The sequence below is a fragment of the Perca flavescens genome, chromosome 6, assembly GCF_004354835.1.
Source record: "Perca flavescens isolate YP-PL-M2 chromosome 6, PFLA_1.0, whole genome shotgun sequence".
Lineage (NCBI taxonomy): Eukaryota > Metazoa > Chordata > Actinopteri > Perciformes > Percidae > Perca > Perca flavescens.
Window position 1 is genome coordinate 33,014,868 of NC_041336.1, and position 27,009 is coordinate 33,041,876.

Below are 27,009 nucleotides of genomic sequence, written 5' to 3' on the forward strand. Positions count from 1 at the left end.
ACAAAGAATCAGGTAAACATCAATAACACATACACATCAAGTGTAACTCTTATAAAGATATAAATAAATAAAAGCACACGAAATAATACAAACAATAAAATAACAGATTCATGGAAGTTTTACGCATGAGGAGGTTTTTGTTGACATCACATGACTACCGGTACCTTAATTACTTGAATATTCGCGCAACAACACCCAGCTACGGCTCACGTGACTGCAGTGAAAGGCAAACAGCGTCCACGGCTCTCTGAGTAGGCTTAATGTTACAGCTAGCTGCCCCGGGAGTACAGTCGAGGTTGACAACCAGTTCTAGTTAAAGAAAAATCAAATGACAAAGAGGAATTATGTTTGAAAACTTCAGAGAACGACTTCACATGGTCCAGCAGGATTTCACAACGGGGTCGGTCTGCTTTCTGACATATCGTTCACCTCTGTGTTCACGTTAGCTAGCTGTGGAAACCTCCCACCTCACATATAATAATAATAATAAATGTGAATGCTAGCCCTTGTCATATAGCATAACGTGTACACTTAATGATGGAGCACTTGTAGAGATTAGCAGCTAAAGTGGCTAACGCTAAAGCTAACTACAGCTCCTCATTCTGCTTTTTTAGGAATCTGTAACGCTATTTTATGGCGCACACGTCGATTTTAAACAGTAACGTTAACGTTAGTTAGTTAGTTAGTTAGCTACAATACTTGTGAATGTCATTTTCAACGTAACTACGCTGGGTTTCGATTTGTTATCGTCCTAACTAACGTTAGCTCGGTCCGAGCTGTTCCTGGATCAATTGCTTTCAGCTGACCATCATGTGAGCTTTATTTTTCTAACCTCAAGAGTGAAAACATGAAGTACCACTCAGGTGAAAGAAGGATTCAGCCTTTCTTTCAGTAAAAGTACTAATACCACACTGTAAAAAAATACTCTGTCCTAGTGAAAGTCCTGCATTGAAAGTGAAAGTGTGTAAGTATCATCAGGAAAATGTAGTTAAAGTATTAAAGGTAAAGAACTCTCCTCCCATTGTAGAAAGTGTAAAGGATCCAAACAGTTGTGTGTTTAATGGTCTTATTATCTCAGCTGGACTTGTAGGCTGTTATATTGTTGGCTAGTTTACTTTACAATAAAACATCAGATTTTATAAACTACATGTGTTTTGAGTGCAGGAATCTTAACGTAACTAGTAACTAAAGCTGTAACAAATGAATGTAGTGGAGTAAAAAGTACAATATTTCTCTCTGAAATGTAGCGGAGTAGAAGCAGAAAGTGGCATGAGAAGAAAAGACTCAAGTACAAGTACCTCAACATTTGGACTGAAGTACAGTACTGGAGTAAATGTACTTAGTTACATTCCACCACTGCTCAGATAAATACATGATGTGACGTCCACATCGGTTCTACAATTAAAGAGTCAATAATGAAAATTAGAAACAAACTCAACTATGGAATTATAAGTGTCCCAATTTCCACAATGTGATTTCTAAAAGCCGTCTTTCTATAGTCTACTGAATGAGAGCTCACACAAAGGGTTCTTTTAAAAGCTGCTCCGCGTCATTTATATATTTAAAGGACCCATGACATGGTGCTTTTTGGATGCTCCTTATATAGGCCTTAGTGGTCCCCTAATACTGTATCTAAAGTATCTTTTATATAGGCCTTAGTGGTCCCCTAATACTGTATCTGAAGTCTCTTTTATATAGACCTTAGTGGTCCCCTAATACTGTATCTGAAGTCTCTTTTATATAGACCTTAGTGGTCCCCTAATACTGTATCTGAAGTTTCTTTTATATAGGCCTTAGTGGTCCCCTAATACTGTATCTGAAGTCTCTTTTATATAAATCTTAGTGGTCTCCTAATACTGTATCTGAAGTCTCTTTTATATCAATCTTAGTGGTCTCCTAATACTGTATCTGAAGTCTCTTTTATATAGGCCTTAGTGGTCCCCTAATACTGTATCTGAAGTCTCTTTTATATAGACCTTAGTGGTCCCCTAATACTGTATCTGAAGTCTCTTTTATATAGACCTTAGTGGTCCCCTAATACTGTATCTGAAGTCTCTTTTATATAAATCTTAGTGGTCCCCTAATACTGTATCTGAAGTCTCTTTTATATAAATCTTAGTGGTCTCCTAATACTGTATCTGAAGTCTCTTTTATATAGACCTTAGTGGTCCCCTAATACTGTATCTGAAGTCTCTTTTATATAGGCCTTAGTGGTCCCCTAATACTGTATCTGAAGTCTCTTTTATATAGACCTTAGTGGTCCCCTAATACTGTATCTGAAGTGTCTTTTATATAGACCTTAGTGGTCCCCTAATACTGTATCTGAAGTCTCTTTTTATATAGACCTTAGTGGTCCCCTAATACTGTATCTGAAGTCTCTTTTATATAGACCTTAGTGGTCCCCTAATACTGTATCTGAAGTCTCTTTTATATAGACCTTAGTGGTCCCCTAATACTGTATCTGAAGTCTCTTTTCCAAAATTCAGTCTTGGTGCAGAATTACAGCCACTAGAGCCAGTCCCACAATGAGCTTTCCTTAGTCTGTGCCATTTCTGTATCTGTAGCTATTGAGGAGGAGAGAGAGGAGGGGGGGGGGCAAGGTGGAGGGTGGGGGCGTGGCCTTGACCAACTGCCACTTTGCTCGTTTGAAAGCCATGATGTCTCTCTCCCTCTCATGGGTGGGCCAAATTCTCTGGGCGGGCAAAGCAGAGAAAGGTCGGCCCATCTGAGCTTTCATTTTCAGCAGGATACCCAGGATTCAGTTTACACCTATCACCCTTTCTAGCCACTGTGGGACCATAGGCAGTCCAGGGGGAAATTAATGTTAAAAAACCTCAAAGTGAAATTTTCATGCCATGGGACCTTTAACCAGCAGTCCCAACCCCCCTCACTCTGACATCTCTCCATTTGTGCACGTGAAGGACCTGAGCATGTGTGTGTATTTCAGGCCTGTGTGTTCTGTGTGTTCTCAGGCCTCTGGGAATGATTAAAAAGTATAAATTATTATTATTGTTCTACGTGAATCTTTTTTTGAACTTTTCTTTATTTCTCTCTTCTTCCAGCTTCAAGACTCTTGGAGACAAATCAAGAGACACCAAAATCAGGAGGAGATCCAGGTGTGTGTGTGTGTCTGTGTGTCTGTCTGTCTGTGTGTCTGAAAGGTTCGTCCATTATTATTATTATTATTATTATTATTATTATCATTATTATTATATTTAACATTGTGTGATTATTCTGTGTGTTGTTCAGGTTTGAAGAAAGCCCTCCTCATTTCAGTGCTGGACTGGACATCCTCAGCAGGTTACACACACACACACACACACACACACACACACACACACACACACACACACACACACACACACAGTGATATCAAGTGTGTTTGTGTTTGTGTCTCTAATGTGTTTCTTTAGGTATGAGGAGAGCTGGTTTGTGCTCCATAGAAAAACTAAAGACTGTGCTCAGGCTGCTGAGGTAGGATCAACATCACGTCTTTTCAACACCGTAATGATTCACGATTCTAGATATGATTTCCCCCCACATTGCCATGCTATTGTGCTAAAAGAACAAACTTAAAAAACATGGTACAGTCAGTCCAGATTCTGGCAGCCCTGAATTTAAGAAAGCACTGGAAAATGTTGGTGTCTTTCGGCAGACTTTTACGTGTGTGTGTGTGTGTGTGTGTGTGTGTGTGTGTGTGTGTGTGTGTGTGTGTGTGTGTGTGTGTGTGTGTGTGTGTGTGTGTGTGTGTGTGTGTGTGTGTGTGTGTGTGTGTGTGTGTGTGTGTGTGTGTGTGTGTGTGTGTGTGTGTGTGTTAGACAGTAGATGGGGACATAGTGATGCTCTCAGCACACTGGGAGAGAAGAAGAGCAGCTCTGACACAGCTACAGGAACAGCTGCAGAGCGTGCCGGCCTTCATCAGTGAACTGGATGCCATCACTGCTAACATAGGTAGGTACTGTATGGCGTCGGCTTCATAAAGCCAGCCACCAACAAATGGCGCCTTAACGTCATACAGCGGGCCTCATGCTGCGTTCCATTTACCTCGGCAGCCCGAGCCATCACCATAGATATATAACCTATCTATGGTCGCACCCGAGTTGATCGCGTTCCAGTACAACAAATCGCAATGTTTGCGCTAGCCAGTTTAGCCATTGTTAGCAATACCAGTTGATAACAACACATTGCACTATATTTTGTGCATACAAACACTGTAGCAACATGTCCACAGATAGAAGTTGGACAGTATTGTGGTTTAATGAGACAGAAGTGCTATTAAACTGTATATTACTCCAGCTTTCACACGGATGCATGGAGCAGCCGTTTTGGATTTTTAGGTCGCCTTTGCTCGGGGTACTGTAAGGTTCTCTGACTCGGAATGTCGGGAATCCGTCTTCGGAGGTGGGAGCGTTCCATTTAAAATTTCAGACTTGGAACTCAGAAATTTCGACTTCCCAGTACTTATGGAACTTACCATATGCATGTGCTACCTGTGTAGTTTTTTCATTTGTGTGTGTTGTGTGTTGTGTGTGTGTGTGTGTCTAGCTCATTTGGAAGGCGACTTTGAGGAGATGGAGAGCAGGCTGGTCTACCTGGAGACACTGTGCTGTCAGTGTGAGCAGCAGACATCCAAACAGCATCACATTAACCAACTAGAAGTCTACAAGAAAAAGAAGAGGTACAAGGCAGAATTTTCTGCTTTTTTCAATGACAATTTTTTTTGTAATGCCTAGTTTTTGTTTTTTAACGAGAAGAAAAGACAAAACATCAAATAGCCTTAAACGTTAGGCTATATGAATACAAAGACAAGATACACAGAATGGACAGTGATATCAAATTAAAGTTAAAGTTACACACAAACTTGGTAAAAGAAAATTAACGAAGAAAATAACAGCAAGTAATTTAAATCGAATGTATATATATTTTTTCAATGATTGAGATGGTACAATAGATGCTTGTTATTGAACAATGCTTTCTGAGTACCAGTTGAATTGTGTCTTTAAACCCAGTTTCAAAAACTGTCAGGTACTTAAAGTTCGATGGTCACTACTTCGATCATTAATGTCCTTACTCATGTCCTAATTCAGTCATTTTATACTCCTACTAAATGATTGTCTAGCAGATTGTCTAGCACTTTGAATTGCTTTAAAGGTCCAGTGTGTAATTTGTTTAGTTGTTCATTATCATAAATCTGTGTTGCCCGTTCACAAACTTGTCCTTTTTCATGAATATTTACCACCACCATCAATTCCAAGTATTCCTTTTGGCTTGAAATTTTACATTTGCATTCACGCTCCATATTCATGCGCCATCTTGAAATACGTTAGCCGGTAAGGGACATACAGGACATACTGCTCCACCTTTCGAGTTTTTGCTGTTACATGATAAACTCACAGGTGCTGCTAATGCTGCTAATGGGTATCGTAGCTTCCCGGCCCCCGGCAAGTGTGAAGAAGGAAACATGGAGGACCACACATATTAAAAATCCAAATTTCAGGAACAGGAGTCTTCTTCTTATTCGCCCAGAAAAAGAAAAAAGAGATTCAAAAGCGCAAGAGACCGGCGTCATCAGAAAAAAACTGTGAAGGCTACCGTAGCTGTAATACGTATTTTGAACTGTGTGGTCCGAGAGAGTTGATTGCGATATATGATCTCAACCCTAGATGGGAGAAATTCCTACACATTGGACCTTTTAAATAGAAAAAGATTGAAAATAAGTGTTGGAATAAAAGATGTTACTAGCGTAGAACTGAACCTCAGTTATTGTATTGGCACTGATACTGGCAAAAAGCCCTGTGCCTGTCCAGGCTTTATTTATTTACTGCCTGTTAATTCACTGAATAGATCAAAATGTGAAGTGACTGGTTAAACGCCACCTTTGTTTTGGTGTTGTACTGTATGTTTTGTGCGCCATATATGTCAGTGGACTAGAGGGAATCGGCATCAGTAGAGTGATGGTCTGTGGTCAGACATAACTAAGGGGGCTTTCACAAGTTTTGGTTTCACACTGCAGTTATGCAAGTGCACTAAAGAGTTGTAAGTGACAAAACTACGTCCTGTCATCATCACATTCGTGAGCTGCGTCTCCCGACTGATTGGTTTGTAGACGGGCTTCACCGTATCCTCTCTCTGTGTCGGAGTTTCACACCTGTCATTTTTGTTCGGCTCAAACTGAAAAGTCTGAAAGTCCGGACCGATCGAAGTAGGTGTGAAAGCCCCCTAAAACAAACCAAAGAGCAATGGAAGAACATAACGCTGACTTGTCTGCTGTTTGTCTTTTAACAGGAGGGAGTTGGAGGTGCTGGAAGGTGAGACACACACACACACACACACACACACACACAGAGAAAGCGATGGTTGGGTTTAGGAAACGTGACACGTGGGTCACGATCCCCGGTCCTATGTTGATTGACCCATGCGCCACCCCAACCAACCTCTCTATGCGGATTTTCAGGCTTTCCTACTACTCGCCACCGTTCTTTTCTCTGGGAGAACTTGGCGTAAATTGACACACAATCGCAAGGTAATGTAAGTCAATGGCGGCCAAACGGCGTTGATAAACATGCTCAAAAACGATTATGCGTCTTGATAACACACCAAAATGGCATACGAATTGGTGTGTCATACATACGCCACTTATTGAGATCAGTCTGCATTTGGGAACATTACACATGTGAAAACCCTTTCCCCCTGTAGTTATCATCAATAGAATAAGGTAGACTGCTTGACTGGCGTGTCGGTGTAATTTTCATGTTCTATGTCTGTGACAAGTTTGGCTCCAGGTGACTGGAACATTGAATGTTGAATATTGGCGCCTTTTAAAGTTCTAAACGACTGTACACCTGTTGATCACGTAAAATGCGGACCGCTGACTAATACTGCTGTTAATGGCGTGATGTGAAACACTAGAAAAGATTGGAAAAGATTTTTAAAAGAGATTCTTTTTAAAAATGACATTTCCTCTGTTTGTAGTGGAGCTGAATTCTGAGCATGCTCAGAAGGTGGCCGAGCTGGAGCAGGCCACACAGCAGAAACTGAGAGAACGACAGAAAGTCTACGAAGAAGCCTTTAACCAAGACATGGAGCAGTACCTGTCCACTGGATACCTGCAGCACAGAGGCAAGGCACTCTCATTTACAGCATATCACTTTATATAATACATTATTAAATAATAGAGCCTGACCGATTTATATTAAAAACGAAACGCATAACAAAACATAAACAGATTTCCCTAACATTAACATTCCCTAACATTAGTCCTCACTAAAATATGATAATGCATTTTAAAAATAAACTTTTATTGTCACAACAGAACAGAGGAAGGTCAAAATATATTAAAGTTCTGATGAATAAAATGTATAAAAATACAAACTTAAGATATGAAACTTAAATTCCTTTGAATGAAAACACAATAGCAAAAAAAAAAAAAGAACAAGTGTTGTCAACAGGGAGGTTGTAGAGTGCTCTCTGGTGGACAAACTATACAACGCCAACACTCAACATGGTTGAAGGGGGTTTTGTCCGTTTTTATTTGATTTTTTAAAATATTCATTTATCGGCCATTATAAATGCTGATACCGATAGTTTGGAAAATGCCTAATACTGACCGATATATCGGCCGGACTCTATTATATAACTATTTACCAATACAATTGTGTGTTGCAGAGCCAAAAGCAGCTGATGAGGGTGTTCTGGATCAGATGACCGTCAGTAACATATCAGACCTGGAGGCGTTGGACGACTTCCTCAACTCCACTGCTGATGACATCAGTACAGGGTCATCGCTGACCTCAGGTAACCCCGACGCCGTTACTCTACAACCTGAGGACAATGCAAGACATGCACACATTGTATGTTGTCCAAAGCAAGATATGGTACGTCGTCAACGCTTTTAAAGCTGCGGCAATCATTTTCTGACTGAATGACACAGCCATGGCCACCGTTGGCTTCTGAAGATGTAATGTGTGCCTGGTGGACATGGAGCAACATGTGGAAGGATCAGTTAGTACACTGATACCAGCTGGTACATGGTTTATAAAGAAATGAATGGGCCTGTGGCTGATCTATCTCCCGTGGGAATGCACCAAACAAAACTCTGATGCAGCGGGTTAAACTCGAGTGAATGATGGACACTAGTCCATGGAGAGTGAAGCTTTAGTTACTCCGTGAAGTAATAGCTGTCTTCTCTTAACAGGTCCAGACCTCGAGTCCTGCTCGTCTGAATCTTACACAAGCCAAACAATCCCGGCCCCTCCCACACACAACCCACCGTCCAACCAGGACGAAACGTGGCAGCCCGAAGACGAAGCGGCCGTCGAGGAGAGCGACGAGCCTCTGGTGCAGTCGGACGAAGAGGACGTTCAGCCGGATGTGATACTGGTCGGCCTGCAGGAAGTTGGCACCGTGACGGGCTCTGATGACAGTGACCCTGCAGGGGACCTGCCCTCTGGGTAACTTAGCAACCAGGCCCCTGAAACTCCATGAATGCTGGGTAAACACTGAGACGCACCCCTCTGCACAGCCGTCGCACAGCTGCCATCTCCAGCCAACACGAGTCCGCATTTCAGTGCTGCTTTCCTCTGAAGGCTGAGGTCAGCACACTGACACCAAAACATGTCTTTTACACAAATGCTGAATTTTCATTGGTAGGGACACTCAGTCAGTAATGCAAACTTGGACATTGTCCATTCACCTAAATGAAATTGATTTAAAAAGCGAGACAAAAATCAAAGCTAAATAGATGAAGTGCTTGTCTTGTATCCTTTGGTATAAAGGATCTTAGTCTATCTGAGGATGTGACAGTTTAATCTGGCTTTATAACACCACTGCATTCACACGCTACAGTAACTTCCAACCTTTTTAGCTTCGGGCAAATTTCTCTAAGAAATTCTGTACGTAGGACTTACTTAGTGACCTTTAAAGTGACTGTTAAAGTCCTCAGATATAGATTTATTGTTCATTGTATTTCTCTTTGTGCTCATTAAAAACCAGCCAGTGCAGCTATACTATTGTAGGAAGAGCTGGTGCCTCTGCCCAGCATCAGCAGCAGGGCAGTGTTGTTGTACTAGTACTGGTACTGGTACTTTAGTGGTCAGACCTCCCCTGAGAAATGCACTCATCTCATAATAAGTGTTGCTGGAGTTTATCCTCTTCAGACCTTTTCCCTTCTCCAGGCGTTTTGGAAGTAGGTGAAGTTGAGCCATAAATCCGCTCTGCTACTGTCAGCCTAAACAAGAAACGAGCTGTACTGTCCTACTTCAGATCCAGATAAGAAATCTGGAGCAACAGACTAACTGTCAACAGTTCTGATATTCTATATTATTAATGAAAAGCAACAACTTCATTTAATATTGTATGTTGCGTTTTCTTTTGCGGGGGGCGGGGGGGGGAGCGCAAATGTTCCACCAAAACAAGTTCCTTCCAGAGACTATTCAGCAGAGCCACCGTCACTGCGTCCGGAGCTTAGCACCGCCCAAGACCATTGGGATTGGATTAATAGAAATGCAAACGACCCAGGATGGATTTTCTCCTATCCCAGAATGCATCTGTGGAGTAGCCAAACCAGGATTACTGAGGGGATGAAATTCAGGTTTGCGGGATAGATCTGGTGATAGACAGACACACTGCACAGCACAGCTGTCATAATACTACGAGACTGGATTTTACAATTCTTAAAAGTTGTCATGGTGATAGTTATTTTATCGATTTCCAGGTAAACAGTAGAATTCACCGTTCCAACGTACCACAGACAGGGCAAGTTAAGGGTTGACAGACCAAACGCATTGTTAGCTTTCATTTGTTGGCTACACCAGATTCATTCTTTAACATTTCTGTATTCTGTTTTTATTGGACAACTACTACCAATTACTACCAATGTTTTTGTTCAACAAAAGGATAAAAAAGTCTGTTTTTGTCTCTTTACCGATTCAATAAAAAATATCAGTCTGCTATGTTGAGCGCTTTTGAAAACCGTGTGTGTGTGTGTGTGTGTGTGTGTGTGTGTGTGTGTGTGTGTGTGTGTGTGTGTGTGTGTGTGTGTGTGTGTGTGTGTGTGTGTGTGTGTGTGTGTGTGTGTGTGTGTGTGTGTGTGGTAGAGCGTGTGTGTGTGGTAGAGCAGTCCATTTATTGTATAATTTATGGCAAAAGAAATATTTGGACAGTCCACATTATTATGCTACTGTGAACTTGTTGGTGTGGCAGTTTTTCATGGTCTGGTCCTGGCTCTATTGTCAGTGTAAGTGTTATTACTGCAGCAGACAGTGATATTTTCAACAGTAGTAGTAGTGTAAATGTCACATGTTCAATGATTACATACGGATGTTGTCCACATACTTTTGACCCTATAGTGTGAGAAAATGAAGCAAGTTTTTATAGTTTGGGTGCAGTAACATGTCATACTCAAGATGCACTGCAGGTTTCTTCATCATAGCCTGGAATCAGTGATCAGTATTTCAGGGTATCCATTCCATTTTTCAAACCGAGTAGAAGACGTGTACGTCAATAACAGACCCGACAATGGTGACGTTGCTGAAATATGTTTTAATGATCTTTTAGAAATGAGTGAAGACTGAAATGAACCGTACATGTTACTGCATATTCATGAGGAAGGAAGAAAGGAAGGGGCTTACAAACACTGCACACTGTTACAGAGTCTTTATCAGGTGATTCTACGGTGAAGTCACATGACCAAGTGGTAACACAGTATTCTGAGTACATTATGTAACCTGGAATACATTGTTACTGCAATAAATCCATTTTGTAAGCAGCAGAGTGACAGAAATGAATCAGATTATTGATAAATGCTTAATTACACATTAAAATAGGAGGATACCTTTTTCAGATCAGATTTTTGACAATTGTTTATATCTTTAATTGTGGAACAAGTAGAAGCAGTCACTGCATAATAATCTATAACTATAATCATTTAAACAGCATTGCTGGACATATTCTACCTAAAATAGATTCAATTAAGAGAATCCTGTGTTGTGACGATGTCAGAGGTTGGCATAGCAACCCCTCACTCCATTCTGCACTCCACAGCGCTGCTTACTTTGGCAGGGTTTGTTCTCACAGGACACCATCCCTCCGTTACACACACAGAGGCGCTGGCAGCCTGAGTCGGCGTAGAACGTCTGACCAGACACGATGTACCGGCCGTCGAGTTGGCAGCCGCACTCAGCCAGGGGCACACAGCCCGCCTACGAGGTACAGATGATGAATAATCATTTCATTTTGGTTAACGTACTGTACATGAAAGAAACAATTAATTCCCGCAATTTGCAACCGAAAAAGGAATCGGCTGAAGCCAAGGCTTATTTTTGCCTATCCTAGCCCGTAATCCCCACAGAATCGCCCAGAAATCCAACAAAACTAAATGAAACTAAATACTTGAGTACAACCCTGGTCATTTTACATTTTATTCAAATTACTTCATTACCTTTTAATTATTTTAGATTTTAAAGCTTATTTTTAAAACTCAACAGACAACTACACATTTTCAACTCATCAAGTTAATCTCATAATTTAAAGCAGTCTTCAACAGGGGGTCCGGGACCCCTAGGGGGTCCTCACAGTCACTGCAGGGGGGCCCACCAAATTATAGTTAATTTTTGAATGTTTTTTCAAATTAAAAAGTCTTAACATCAACACTGATGATAGGATTTCTGGCCTATAGGTAATATGTATGTGTATGTATGTTTAACATTTAAAGATGATTAAGATTATTATTTTAATAGCTTAGTATTCTATGCACTAAAAATGGTATGTATAAAGGCCGCCCTCCACTTTATTGTAGGCCCAGTTTAATATGCAACTTAATTTTATACAATATATGTAGTAGGGGGTCCCTGCTCCGTCTCTCTTTCAGTTAAGGGGTGCTTGGTTTAAAAAAACGTTGAAGACCCCTGATTTAAAGAACAAATCCAGGGCAAAATGACCGTTCTCTAGATCTGTTACTTGTTACTGGTTGCATGGCGTTCGTCGTTCGACTGGTCGTGACTGTTTTCCCAAGATGGCGCCCGCCTATATATACGTAAACAGTAGGCTACTGTCTTTCTAAACTATCTTTTTAATAAACTGTCTGTACACTTACAAAGTTCTCAATGCTTCGGTTTAAATGTAGGGACCCTCATTCTGCTACCGTAGAAGTGTGGTGCTATTTTGAGCCTTTTTAGTGGTATAGAAATAGAGATTTCTTTTTACTTTATCCGTGCCGACTACTAGTGTTATAAGCGGTTTGCGCTAAAACTGGTCACATTCGATTAGCATGAAAACATGTCCCGGAGAACGGTCAAACTAGGTACACGTATGTTATTAACCCCTAGGTTCATTTTGTGCCGGAATTTTCCTTAAACCCCCAAAAATGAAACACATCTATATTTTACATTAGTCCTCACTTTACCTGTTTCAAAGATAGAGAACTGTCTTAAGTTATAATTACCTTGTCTTAATGAAAGAAGACGACGAATGCAGACAGGAAGGCCATTGTTCACAACTCAAAAAAGTATTTAAGGTTTTAAATATACAAGATCTGGAAATTTTAAGATGCTGGAACTTATAATTTTTTTTTCAATCAGATCAGTCAGGACAATGTCACAATGTGCACTCATAACCTCAGCGTTTAACTACAGTCTCTCTAAGTAAGATTCACACACAGAAAAACGGTACTAATTACAATACATGATAATTCCAAGTGTGAACATGTTCAGAACCATATACAATACCATTTTCGATATTATTTATATATATATATATATATATATATATATATATATATAAAGATGCATATGAAATACATCCTGAAATAAATGAACGAGGCAACAAATATATAAATAAATATATATAAATGAGTCAATGTAGTTTTTTTAAGATGTTTAAATGACTGAAATTTATTTCATAATGCCACATTTATTTAAGTCCCCTGATATAAATCAATGTGGACTTATGACATAAAGACCACTGAAATAAATAAGTAGTCATTTAAAAATGTCCTTTTTAAACCAAAAACCTATTTATTGAACTATATTGACATTTACACACATTGATATATTTTATATTTATTGAGTCATTTATTTCAGGATGTATTTACTTAATTATTATTAAAATGTCACCCATAGAAACAGTATGGGTATTGCAAAATGAGAAGAAAAGATGTCCCACTCAGGTCTTTTTGACTCCGATCTAAATGAAAAGAGAGAGAGTAAGAAGAACAACAAAGTCACGTTAGTTTAAAGAGTGGGGAGGATTACCTGACTCAGGAGGTAACCAGGGTTACACACACAGCCCTCGCTGGGGGGGATCACACACTCAGCGGGGGGAGACGGAGAGGTGCAGCTGATTGGACAGCCAGGAGCTGTGACACTGTACAAACTGTTGGCTGCACACTGCATCCCTGAGAGAGACACACACACACACACACAATTACAATTACGTAGATAACCCTGCCGACGTTGGAAAGTGGAAATGACTATGCACAGATATAGCAGACTGATCTCATGAAGTGGCGTATGTATGACACGTCAATTCGTATGCCATTTTTGGCGTGTTATCAACGCCGTTTGACCTCCATTGACTTGCTTGTCACGTTTCCTAAACCCAACCGTCGCGTTCTTTTCCCAAACCCATCTGGTTCTTCTTTTCCTAAACCTAACCCCGTTCTTCTTTTCCCGAACCGAACCGGTTCTTCTTTTCCTAAACCCAACCCTGTTCTTCTTTTCCCGAACCCAACCGGTTCTTCTTTTCCTAAACCTAACCCCGTTCTTCTTTTCCCGAACCCAACCGGTTCTTCTTTTCCTAAACCCAACCGGTTCTTCTTTTCCTAAACCCAACCCTGTTCTTCTTTTCCCGAACCCAACCGGTTCTTCTTTTCCCAAACCCAACCAGTTCTTCTTTTCCTAAACCCAACCAGTTCTTCTTTTCCTAAACCCAGCCCCGTTCTTCTTTTCCTAAACCCAACCAGTTCTTCTTTTCTTTAACCCAACCCCGTTCTTCTTTTCCTAAACCCAACCAGTTCTTCTTTTCCCAAACCCAACCAGTTCTTCTTTTCCTAAATCCAACCCCCGTTCTTCTTTTCCCTAACCCAACCCCGTTCTTCTTTTCCCTAACCCAACCCCGTTCTTCTTTTCCTAAACCCAACCGGTTCTTCTTTTCCTAAATCCAACCAGTTCTTCTTTTCCTAAGTCCAACCAGTTCTTCTTTTCCTAAACCCAACTGTTTTTTCTTTTCCTAAACCCAACCAGTTCTTCTTTTCCTAAACCCAACCGGCTCTTCTTTTCCTACATCCAACCTGTGTGTCACATTTCTTAAACTGAACCGTAGCTTTCTTCTTTTCCTAAATTCCTAACCGCTCCCTGTTAAGTGTATTTAGGCCAGTGTGTTCTGAGTGATGATGTTTGCTTTCTGAGGTGTTGCGAGTGTTTTGGTCCACCGAGCTGATTTTGTGACATGTATGAAGTGGTCTGAGTGAGGTTAACCGTTTGGCCAAGATGCATGTTGGTAATGCAGACGGTGTGAAGCATTTTGGACACGTGGCTTTAGTATTGACCCATGCTTGTAATGCTGTAACGTCCATTGGCAGGCGTCATGTGATCTGTAACGTCCCAGAGTACTTACAGCAGAGGCGCCTGGTCCTCCATGACTTCACACAGCCTCCTTTTCTCTGACACTCTTCCACATAGGCACTAATGATGTCACAGGCTGCGTCCTGTTTGCCCTCATTAAGCACCATGTCATAGATACAGTCGTCCCGGTACTGCTGGGAATCTACTCGGCCCACGCAGTTGGCCAGGGGGCCGTCCTTCGCCGTTATGATATCACAGACGGATGTGTAGCTGGGTGGTTTAAAGTCAGGGGGGAGCGGCGGAGCACAGTCTTTACCTGCAGCATAAAGGCATTGTACGTTATAAAGACAATATTAGTCAATTATAGACAATTATAATAAAAAAGATCAAATAATTGTGATTAAGACGGTTTTATCTTTGCAGAATGTTCTTTAAACCTTATACTGAATCCAAATTGTTTTCCATCATATGATATGCATGTCTGAAAGGGACTAAAGATGCACAGCACAGTAGTGAAGATGAAGAATACTGCTCGAGCTGCTTACACTCATGGGAGCAGCCCTCCACGTCGGCCAGCCATTGGCTCACTCCAAACTCATTGGCGTTGGAAGCCAGCTTCCCATTGGGCAACATCAGGTCATCAGCAGGGTCATTATTCATGTTTCCACAAAGGCCGCAGGCTACACTGTGGTAACTGGTGGCCACCTCCACCCTCACTGCACTCGCAAAGTCAAAGGAGACCTTAAACAACGAGGGAAGTAAAAGAGAAGTTAGATAACAGTTCAGGCTGAGAAATAGTAGTACTGAAACCGACACTGGACCAACAGATGTGCGTTAATAAAAGTGTGTGTGTGTGTGTGTGTGCGTGTGCAAATACCTTTAGAAATGTTGTCTCAATGACAGCCAGTCTGTGCTGACGATAAACCTGGACCAGTGTTTGATTGGATGAATTGGAGAATGGAAGGGAGTTTTCAAGCCCGTTCACCTGCAGAGAAAAAAAACCCCACACGGTTATGGGTTGGTTTTGCACTTCTGCTTCCCATGCTGTGGATCGATTATCAGCGTTTGTTTTCGGGACCCAATCGTTGGGAGTCGATGTCGTGTCTCACCAGTACTCTGCCTGGGTAGTCCACTGAGAGTGTGTATGTGTTGCCGTAGACTTTAACAGTCACCACTTTGGCGTATGACACTCTTTTGTTGCCACGGTTGTTATTCTCCAGGTTCACCTGCAATTCAGCACAACAGGAGCAGAGGAGGGAAAGAGAGACATTTTATTAGGATTAATAAGACTAGTTACTTGTTCTTTTGACATAGATGCACAGGTACAAGACAGGACTGTCTTCCAGTTGGGGTCAGGGATGTGAGCTTGAGCAGGTGTGACAGCAATGAAAGATAACAAATATTCAAGCCTTTTACTTAACGCAGAAATTACACCATGTAAGAATACTCCATTGCAAGTAAAAGCAAGGCATGTCAAATTTCACTTAAAAGTACAAAAGTATTATTAGCAACATCTCATTTAAGCGTTTCCTTTTGTTCCTTGTGCAATTAAAACTACTAACTTGCACAACTCTTGAGCGCACCGTTTTTATTTGTGTCACTTAGGCCTTCATAATGATTGACACTTAGAAATCACTCCTTGTTTTTTCAGAATTTAATTTGACACTGTTCATTTGATGAAATTGCTCTTAATCCATTTGTTGGTTGTGCGCTGCTGCGATGGTTTATGCTTTTTTTATTGGGATATTAATTGTTTTGATCAAATTTCCCCCTTGAGGCACAATAAAGCTCTCTAAACTGAACTGAACTCATACATTTTATATTTAATACGTCTTGGTCATAAAACCGAACCTGTGTGTGTCAGTGAATAATAAATCTCATGTTTCTTGGTTGATTTTAATGGACTCTGAAATCTAAGCTTGCTGTAACTGGGCATGTTTAGTGTTGTTGAATCCAATTATTATTTATAGTGTCAAATCCTAACAAGTTATGTCAGGACACTTTACAGACAGACTACATCTAGACCACACTCTATAATTTACAGAGACCCAACAATCCCCAATTAATTGTTGGAATTGTTGGGGCTTTGTAAATTATAGAGTGTTGTCTAGACCTACTCTATTTGTAAAGTGTCTCGAGATAACTCTTGTTATGATTTGATAATATAAATAAAATTGAATTGAATTCCCCCCCCCACCCCCACCAAGAACATGCATGTTCTCCCCTCACTCACCTGAAAGTGCGTCAGACCCGTCGTATCGCCACACACACTGGCCAGCTTGTAGACACAGTTGCCCTGGAAGTCAAACTTGCGTCCATCGAAGGACTGAAAGTGGGGATCTCCGTGCGCAGTGCAAGACTTAAAGCTGACTGGGTAACAGCCCTGGACTCCGTCCACAACGCTGCACTTCTCTCCGGTTCGACAGGCGGTGCGCTTACACTGCACCTTCTGTGTCGCTGCATCACACGCACATTTCTCGTTACACAGCGAGTCTGCCCAGAACACGTCGCCGGGCAGGTAGTAGCGGCCGTTGTGGTTACAGCCACAGCCCTTCTCCTTAATAACACACCTGACAAAAACCAACAAAGACGGCCAAATAAAAAGTCATGTAGCAGCTGTTAGCCTTAAGATGTTTCATGTCCCTGCAGCTCCATTACTTCAACTCAATTCACTTTTATTTATAGTGTTAAATCCCAACAGGGGTTATCTCAGGACACTTTACAGGTAGGGTAGGTCTAGACCACACTCTATCATTTACAGAGACCCAACGATTCCTCCATGCATTTGGAGAGAACCCTTTCTTTTAACAGGCAGAAACCTCAGGCAGAAACTCTCAGGACATTTTGGGAGGTTCCTTCATGAGACTATTTAGCAGAGCCACCGTCGCTGTGTTTTTTGGCATTTTAGGCCTTATTAGACAGGATGGCTAAAGACAGGAAAGGTAATGCTGCCATAAGGACTAAGCCTTTGTACATGGGGGGTGCACGCTCAACCAGGTAAGCTACCCAGGCGCCCCGATTGGCATTGGTTGGTTTAAAGAAATGCAAACAACTTAGACCGTTTTTTTTGTCCTATGCCAGAATGCATCTGTGGTGTAGCCAGACCTTACTCTACAGCGCTGTGGAGATAGAGCTGGGCCATGTGAGACTATAAATTGGTTGCCAAGAAAACTAGGACAAAATGATGTTTAGCTGAGTGCAGGGAGGAGATATATAAGGAAGACATTTGTAATATAAATAAAATAACCTTTTAAAGATAATTCTTTGGGGGGCAATTCCGCCTTTTAACACTGGGACAGCTTAGATATGAAAGCGGAGAGAGTGGGGAAGACATGCAGGAAATTGCAGTAGGTCAGATTCACACCCTGTATATACACATCTACATTAGATAGTGTGACGTCACGAGAGGCTGTGTCCTAGACGGACGTTACATCCCCCTGAGATGGCTGCAAGCACAGACAGCTATGGCTCCATCCGCTGGTATAATCGGGAACTCCACCCCTCTGTGGCCAATGTTCCCACACAGCTGTGACAAATCAGGAGCTGATGAACTGAAAGGTTTTTAAGGGATAGACACACAGAGAGGTCTGTGAGTGGTGGGGAGACACGGTCTCCAAGCTGGGCTCCCAGGAGGACGAGAGCGCTATGCTACTATTGCCATGAGGAATATAAAGAGTTGGAGAGACTTATCTGTGGAAAGGACTCCCCGTTGGAAGTGTTCACCTGTGGAAATACGTGAGAGACATTTGGAAGGACTTACTGCTGGCTTGGCCACTAGCTGCAGCCTGGACTACCGTAAGGCTGAGAAAAAACTGTTTATTTTCCTGAGGGAGAGAATTATGATTTCAAGATGCCGAAGAGACATCCCTGAAGTGTTGGCCCTTAAAGAGCAACAAGATGTCTGCATTCTGTTATGTTTTCATTGACTTCCAAGAACTTTAATAAATTCCTTGTTATTATGTGAACCTCGTCTCCTTGCACTACTTGAGCCACCCCGCTGACAGCTGTGTAGCCTCTCATGACGTCACAATAGATAGATAGATAGATAGATAGATAGATAGATAGATAGAATTTTATTGATCCCAAAATGGGAAATGTCAGTGCTACAGCAGCAAAATATCAGACATACAGCACACATACAGAATATACATGAAATAATAAATAGGATAGAATACAAGAAAACATATTTAAAAAATGAAGATAAAAAATACTTGTACGTATATACAAGTTGGGAATAAAAAAAAAAGTCTTGTGATGTGTATGTGTGTGCGTTATCTAACACTCAGTGATGAAGTGTTGAAAAGTTTGACTGCCTGTGGTAGGAATGACTTCTTGTAGCGGTCCGTGCAACATCAAAGCTGTTGGAGCCTCATAGAGAAGGCGCTCCTCTGTGGGCGGCATACTCTACCAACTGAGCTACCCGGGCGCCCTAAAATCACCTTTAATGACTGGGTAGAAACAATGTACTCACTCTTTTCCACTGAGCACATATCCCGGGTCACAGAAACAGCCCTCCACACAGACCTTAGGGCACACCTCTGGCTGGCGTCCACAGCTGGGTGGACAGGCGGAGCCGCACAAGTTGTACTGGCTGTGGGCGGGACATACAACAGCTGGACGAACAACAAGGGCCAGGAGGAGATTAGGATTAGATTAGAGATGGTATGTTAAAGTGTCTTTAATACATGTTTTATTGAAATATTTCTATTCTATATTTATGTTCTTGACAGTTGCAGTACTTAGCTCTATTGTTTATTGTTAATTTCCTTTTAATAAGTTTATTGTATGCACAAGTTAAAACTTACAGGCCGGCTATCATAACGTATATGGAGCGGATGCTCCAACACTACGCTTTCACCAAAATCTATGAAACTGGGGACACCGGGCAGAGGGTAACTGCACTGCAAAGATCAGCTGGACAAGTGTAAAAATAAGACAGTCTTCATAGAAATTGATCATAAAGTGTCTATATTTCTAGTAAATTAAACTATTAAATACAGGAAATTACTTCTTTGATAATAGCTGACAATGCTAAGCATAACAGCAACGTGTCTTTTCCATGACATTGTGGATAAAACGTGTTTTTTAAAACAAGGTTGATTTTATACGGACTTATGGCTTCTACAGAAGCATAAACCTTTGTTTTACAATCTTTTAGCTCGTGGTCAGTCTATCTTGGATGGTTTACACATCATAAAAATCCTTTATGGAGAAAAGGAATTGGAACTCGCTTTCAGAACCACACTGTTGAGTTCTATATAAATGCAATACATCTGTAACTTACAGCAGTTGACCAATTGTCTCCATGGCAACACTGATGCTCCAGCATCCTGGCACTTTGCCAGGTAGTTGCTCAGGGCCTCACACAGCACTTCTTTCCGCCCTTCATTAGTGCAGACATCATACAGACAGTAGGAAACAGGCTTTTGTACCGGCACTCTACCATGACAGCCAGAGAAAGGTCCGTTTGTATCGCTCATAATCCCACAGTACTGTGGACCGGTGTACCTGAGGACGAGCAGGGGAGAAAAGATACACATCAGCTTTCTCAAATGAAAATACATATGATAATTGGGCATCAGTTGAGTTTTTCCCAGCCGTGCTAGCAGCAGGGCTCTGGGGACGGCAGTGGTCGGTCGGTCGGACCAAACCAAAGTGTGAAAAAAAGAAACACCTAAATGTATATTTTGAGGAAGTGGTTAAAAGTACTCCGGTTGAACTCTGATGCACAGAAAGTTAAGCTTAAGTCATAAAAATAGTTTATGGCATAGAGGTGCATTGTTTGAAGGTTGTGAAAATGGATAAGGAGTGGATAAAAGCTTGAGGGAGAGAACAGATCATGGTTCATTTTCAGATGAGATCTTGGTGGACCAACTCTGACTTAAATGTCTGATGCCAGGGAAACTTAGATGCTGTTTGTGAATCCACAGCTGTGTTGTAACTTACTTGTCGTCTCTCCCCTTAAGTGATACATTTTTGCCATATACTCTCAGTTTATTATACAATCGTTAATCGTGCAAGTTTTAAAATCAGATAAACTTATCTGAACCTATCTATAGAAAAACAAATCTGGTTATTTCAGTCGCTTCAAAAGTCAGCATTACCTTATGCGGTCCTTGTCGGAGCACTGAGGACACTTGCCGTCGCAGTAATGGTAGCAGAATGGGTCGTAGTCCTCGATGCTCCACAGCCCCGCCCACTGAGTCACATTCACAGCTGTGCTGCCTCCGGCGGCTGCCAGCTCGTCCTCCTTGATGCCGTTGTAGTTGCCACAGAGCCCACCGACATTACCATAGTAACTGCTGCTGATGGACACCATGATTTGTGTGGACCAATCAAAAGTGACCATAACGCCAAAATCACTTTGGATTATGCATTTAATTCCAGCTTGTGTTATGGAGATGCTGCCTGCTTCAAGAAGGACAGGAAGCTTTGTCTTAATCCCGTCCACCTAGAGACAGAGGGAGAGAGAGGATATATCCAGAACATAAATCAATCTTAAATGTTCAGATTACTGTTTATTGAGTTCTGTCCAAATATTTGGGCAAATTGTATTTTGATGCTTTGGCAACATTGTTATTGAAACTTCCATGCCAATACTGTAAAGCCCCTTTAAATTAAATTGAGAATGAAATGGAAATGGTAGTGAAATCAAATGTTTATTGTATGGTGATTATTTAGCGCTGTTGTCACCCACAAAATAATCTCGCATAGCCAGACCTTCCTCCACAGCGCTGCGGAGGAAGGTCTGGCTAGTCCACACAGCATTCCGAGATGGGAGAAAAACGTGCTCTTGTTTATTGGCATTTTTTTAAACCAATCACAATCGTCTTGGGTGGTGTTAAGCCCTGGACAGAGCAATGTTGACTCTACAAAATAGCCTTGGGAAGGAACTTGTTTTGGTGGAACAGAACGTGTACGTTCAGAAGTTGTTTTAGTCGCGCAACAGAAAACTCAGATTGGACAGATAGTCTAGCTAGCTGTCTGGATTTACCCTGCAGAGATCTGAGGAGCAGTTAACCATAGTCCTCAGAAATCCACCGGAGTTTAGAACGCCAACACAAAGACAAAGGAAAGTGAGGGACATTTGGCCAAAAATGAGGGACATCCGGCGGAACCTCTGGTGGCACCAGATACTTGGGACACTTACACAATGTGAAGAAAACCAAAGTAGTTATCTATCATTAGTTACAATACATTTTTATTGCCATTTATTTTTAAGTGTCCCAAGACTGGCAGAATATTCCAAACGTATCCAAAGTTCTTTTTTGTGGGTGACAGCATTCTATGTTCTGGAGTAAGACCCACCAATACGACGCCTCTGTCAGTCGGGATGAATATACGGTGGCCCAATATCTCCACAGTGAGGGAACGCACAAAGGAGCCTACATCGTTCCCACGGAGCTCATTCTTGCTGGTCACAGTAACTTTCGGCAGGGACGGATCAAGCCCTGAGGAAGGCAGCATAGAACCTTTCAACAACTGCATGTGTGTATGTGTCCTACAGTCTTTAGTGAACAAACTGTGTGCGGTTTGTATGTCCTGCAGCTCAGGTTTGATTGCAAAGTGTAATTCCCGTTTCCAGTGAACACATCTATACCAAATAATGACCACTGCAACTTCACTTCTAACATCAAGGTTTCTTAGACCAATCACCAATCAATTTAATAATTTATACTGTTTACACTCTGTTTGTTAGAAATCACTACACACAGGCCTGAAATACACACAGACTCGGGACCTATTCATGCACAAATGGAGAGATGTCAGAGTGAGTGGGCTGCCAGTGCTGGACCAGCACCCTGAGCAGTTAGGGGGGGTACAGTGCCTTTCTCAAGAGCACCTGGCAGTGCCCAGAAGGTGAACTGGCATCTCTCCAGCTACCAATCCACACTCTGTATTTTGGTCCGTACTGGGACTTGAACCAGCAACCCTCCGGTTCCCAACCCAAGTCCCCTATGGAGTGAGCTACTGCTTATTGATTAACAAAAAGTGTAAACGTTGAAATGTGCATGCATGCAGCATCATTTCTTTCCAGAAACAGTGTCCACGTCACTCTGGTGAGTTCTGTGGAAAATTGATATAACTTGCTATATGTATCTCTCTCTGTTAGATAGGCGCAAACCTGTGGTGTTGACCAGGACGTAGGTGCAGGTTCCCTGGAATGAGTAGTCCCAGCCGTCAAACGTTCTGTAGTGGGGGTCACCTGTAGCCCAGCATGTGGCCTTGGAATCAGGAACACACACTCCTTGGCCTTGTGACACATTGCAGTGCTCCTTTACCCTGCAATGGACCTCAGCACAGGGGTCTGGAACACACACACACACACACACAAATATTGAACATACACGTGACAATAAACAACTCAAACATTTTCAGTTTACTGTCACAGAGGAGTGACAAAACTACAACATATTCACATTAAACAAGATGCAATCAGAAGTTTTACTTATTTTTTTCCTAATAAATGACTAAAACCGATTAATCAATAATGAAAATAGTTGCCGATTAATTTAATAGTTAAAAACTGATGGATTCCCAGTCCCAGCCAGTGTTTGACCTGTGGAGTAGCAGCCAACGGTTCCATTGCGGTTGCGACATTCCTCGCCCTTCTGGCACCTGGTGGAGTTGCAGCTGAACTGTCCAGACTGGCAGACGCAGCGCTCTGTACAGTCGCCCCGCATCACTGACGTAGCCGACTGAAAAGAGTCACGCATGCATTAGAACAGAGATCTTCAACAGGGGGTCCTCAGAGTTACTGCATTACTTGCATCAAATTATTGTTAAGTTTTTTCAAAAATGTAAATGTCTTAACATGAATTCAACATATTATTAGCAAATATAAATCAGCCTCTTTATGAAAAAAAATTACATTCATGCTTACTGGCCTATAGGTAAGGTAGTCCCTAGTCTATATCCTTGACGTTCCACTTCCGGGATTGCTCCATTGCCGCCGGAAAATCCGCCGGATTTCACTCATTCAGGCCAAATATCCGTTTACTTGGGCTTCCTTTGTGTTGGCGTTCTAAACTCTGGTGGATTTCTGAGGACTATCGTTACCTGCTCCTCAGATCTCTGCAGGGTAAATCCAGACAGCTAGCTAGACTATCTGTCCAATCTGAGTTTTCTGTCGCACGACTAAAACTACTTTTAAACATACACACGTTCCTTCTCATGGCTATTTTTTAGCACCGTGGCTTTTCTCCGGTACTTAGCACATCCCCAAGACGATTGTGATTGGTTTAAAGAACTGCCAATAAACCAGAGCACGTTGTGGACTAGCCAGACCCTCCTCCAGCGCGCTTTGGAGGAGGGTCTGGCAAGGTAGTCACTAAGGTAGCCATACACAGATCCAGTTCATCCTAAGGATTCACTGTGCTTCACTATGTTTAACATTAAAACGTGATTTTTAAAATCATGCCAACAATTATTTTTATAGCTTAAATATCTCTTTACACATTGCTTTGGAACAAATGTAGGCCTCACTTTGCAGAAAGCTGAGGTTGTTCTGAACATTTTGATCTGAAACACACGGGGGTCCAGTTATATGCAAATATACTAAAAGGTGAATTTAAAAGAAATGAACAATTGCCCTTGGACCTCGGAGGGTTAACATAGAAACAAGTGTCAAACTCAAGGCCCGCGGGCCAAATCCGGCCCATTGCAGATTTAGATCTGGCCCGTATATCAATTTGGGTTCACAATAATTTTGGCCTGCCTAGTTGTGCGCCAAACCAAAAACACAGGAAAGTGTTTTTTAAACTGCAATTACCTGACATTCAAAGCAGAATTTGACAGATTTTCCAACTCAAAAATTTCCCCAGAAGAAGCAGTTTTCATATTCAGGCTGTAAAATAGGTTGTTGTTAAAAAAAATGTATCATTGTTTTTGCTTGATTTGCTAAATTCTATGATGGCTAAGGAACTCTTTTGTAGGGCTTCATGTCAACAAAAATACAAAAAGGTGACAAATGTCTGAGAAAGCCACAAAAACGTCAGAACAAAAACAACAAAAATTAGGAAAAAAACTACCAAAATGTTAAAAAAAATGACATGCAGTACCAAAAGCACGTCAATAAACTCTACATGTCTGGCCCTTGGTGTGATTCTCTTTTTCCAGTGTGGCCCTTAATGAAAATGAGTTTGACACCCCTGACATAGAAGATCTTAAGCTTTGCCACTTAATTTCCATTAACACATCACATTACAGTAATGCCCCTGGTTTCTGATATGATATTAGCTTGTTAAATATTAGGTATTATTGTTTTTACTGTTTTCATTCAGCTGAACCAACCAAACACACAGTTATATTGGAGAGCCGTTGCAATTCAAGGATAGCCTCTCATTGAGTCTTCATCCCATATAGAATATTTCATTTGAAATATTAAACTTAATAACTCAAATAATTTGCCCACACCTATGTTGGTCAATTACAGTCCTGTTGGTCAGGAGTAACAACAGACTAGAGATTTGTATGTTTCTGTGTTTGTTTCTGTTTTGTCTATTTACTATTTAGATATTTATTCTTTCTTAGTTTCCATTGTGGCGAACGAACGAACGAACGAACGAACGAACGAACGAACGAACGAACGAACGAACAAACTAACCATCTAAGGAGAAGGGCCAGGATTACATATGTGTGTACCACTCCGTTTTTAGACACGTCAAAGTGATCCATCCATCCATTGTCGTTCATGTATCTCAATATGCTTTCCATTTTGTGTAATAATATTTTCTGTATGACCCTATCTGTTTTCTTTTACATGTTTCGAGATAAATTTCAATCAATATTTGTAAACTATCATCCTGTACCGAACAAGCATTCTGATGACGAAGCTGATGTGGATGACGATGAAGATAGTTACCCTGTAATATTTCCCCCCCACCACGCAGCCACATTGCTCCACCGGGACGCAGCGGCCTCCGTCAGCCATGAGGCTGCCGTCACACTGGCAGCCCTCCTGGCACAGCGGGCAGGGATCGGACCTCTGCAGGGAGGAGCAGGTGGAGGAACAGGCGGAGGAGCACAGCTCATAGTGGCTTCCTGCGGGACATCGCGCAGCTGTAGGGACAAACAAGGCCCGGAGGGTCAGTAGTCTAGCCTGGATGCCAGCTGAACTTAGCCCCCACACACAACATTTGAGGTCGGGAAGTTCATATTCTGACTAGAATCTGAGTATGACGACGTCAGGCTATCAATACTCAGCAGGTTGGTGAGGATTTCAGTTCTGATTTTGTTTTTTTTTAAGTTGCTGGTTTTAATTTTGGCACATTTAATCATTCATGTGGCATTAGTAGATTGGATAAATGCAATTAATATGATAAGCAAAACAACAACAACAACAACAAAACAGAAAACAAATTATAAAAAAAGAAGAAAACAAATCACAAAACTCTCAAATGTTGCATTTTATAAAGATATTTTTGTGGTATTATTTCTGTTTTGTTAAAGTATTTTGTGTTGAACTCAGGACCACCACAGTTAATGGTATGGGAGAACGAACCCATCCAAACAACCACTCAGCTCCAATGAGCATCAGCGAATCAGATCAGACTTACGACAGAAGGTGTCGTTCCTCCATTTGCTTATCGTTGTGCCGGCTAGTTGACAGGCGGTAACATAATTCTGGATGTGACGACAAAGGATGTCCACGCTTCCTTTGCCTGTGGACATCTCCCTAAAAAAAAAGAAGAAAAAAAAAACTTTCATCTAATTAGTTTTTTCCCCATGCATTGGTGTTTAAGTGACAAATGTAAAATAGTTGTAATGTAGTGCAAATGCGCACCTTTAATGTCCTTCCATTAAAAGTGCTGTTTTTGCCGCTGACAGGCTCAGATTATTATTCTAAGTGTCTGACAACATTATGGATAATGATCCCTTCAGAGATCGACCTTTTTGTTAAAGAGTAAGATCCTTTTTGTTTAACATGAAACAGCCCCGAAATCACCAACACCTAACCCACCGGACTCCATTTGATATATGAAATATGTATATAATGGACATTAGAGGTAAAGATCCTTGCCTGACACAAGCCTCGTAGTCGGGAGTTGGGGGCACTGTTGAGTGGCAACCTGCAAGTGGGCCCTGCTGGGCTTTGATGATGTCACAGTCCTTTTTGGCTTCCGGGACCTTCTGTTGATCTGGCTCCGGGCAGGAAGTGGCACCACAGCTCGCCTCGCATACAACGTTTTCTTTCTTTACCAGCCAAACTGCAGCTGATGTCGGGTCATCAGACAGGTCGCCGTTATAGTTGCCACAGAGACCGCGTGGTGAGCTGTGGTAGGTGGATGGGACTTGTAAGAGCACGCCCGCCACACTGTCATAGGTCATCTTCAGGTCAAAGTCAGTCTCAATGATGATGTGGATGCCATTTTGATTCACTCGCACTTTTCCGTCAGCTAGTGACACAGGAAGGGAGACTCTGACCTGATTAACCTGAGAAATAGAGGAG

General features: G+C 41.7%; 2 protein-coding genes across 2 annotated transcripts in view; one reads left to right on the plus strand and one right to left on the minus strand.

Moving 5' to 3' along the window:
• The first annotated feature begins 171 nt into the window (after positions 1-171).
• LOC114557006 (dysbindin-A) lies at positions 172-8,481 on the plus strand. Its single transcript, XM_028580213.1, has 10 exons — positions 172-400; positions 3,063-3,116; positions 3,250-3,300; positions 3,414-3,474; positions 3,819-3,951; positions 4,546-4,678; positions 6,286-6,308; positions 6,973-7,119; positions 7,666-7,794; positions 8,195-8,481. Exons 1-10 carry the CDS (start codon positions 345-347, stop codon positions 8,452-8,454), a joined length of 1,047 nt encoding a protein of 348 aa, XP_028436014.1. The 5' UTR covers positions 172-344; the 3' UTR covers positions 8,455-8,481.
• Positions 8,482-10,529: 2,048 nt separating this feature from the next.
• Positions 10,530-27,009, minus strand: part of LOC114557383 (IgGFc-binding protein) — a 34,423-nt gene continuing 17,943 nt past the window's right edge. The window contains exons 19-34 of the mRNA XM_028580813.1: positions 26,581-26,993; positions 26,117-26,235; positions 25,423-25,619; positions 23,119-23,257; positions 22,684-22,866; positions 21,867-22,009; positions 20,663-21,009; positions 19,843-20,066; positions 19,030-19,171; positions 16,792-17,128; positions 15,668-15,784; positions 15,436-15,543; positions 15,104-15,299; positions 14,611-14,874; positions 13,248-13,390; positions 10,530-11,198 (exon numbers count right to left, since the gene is read on the minus strand). Coding sequence (XP_028436614.1) covers positions 10,995-11,198; positions 13,248-13,390; positions 14,611-14,874; positions 15,104-15,299; positions 15,436-15,543; positions 15,668-15,784; positions 16,792-17,128; positions 19,030-19,171; positions 19,843-20,066; positions 20,663-21,009; positions 21,867-22,009; positions 22,684-22,866; positions 23,119-23,257; positions 25,423-25,619; positions 26,117-26,235; positions 26,581-26,993 — 3,276 coding nt within the window. The 3' untranslated portion in view covers positions 10,530-10,994. The remainder of the gene's footprint in view (positions 11,199-13,247; positions 13,391-14,610; positions 14,875-15,103; positions 15,300-15,435; positions 15,544-15,667; positions 15,785-16,791; positions 17,129-19,029; positions 19,172-19,842; positions 20,067-20,662; positions 21,010-21,866; positions 22,010-22,683; positions 22,867-23,118; positions 23,258-25,422; positions 25,620-26,116; positions 26,236-26,580; positions 26,994-27,009) is intronic.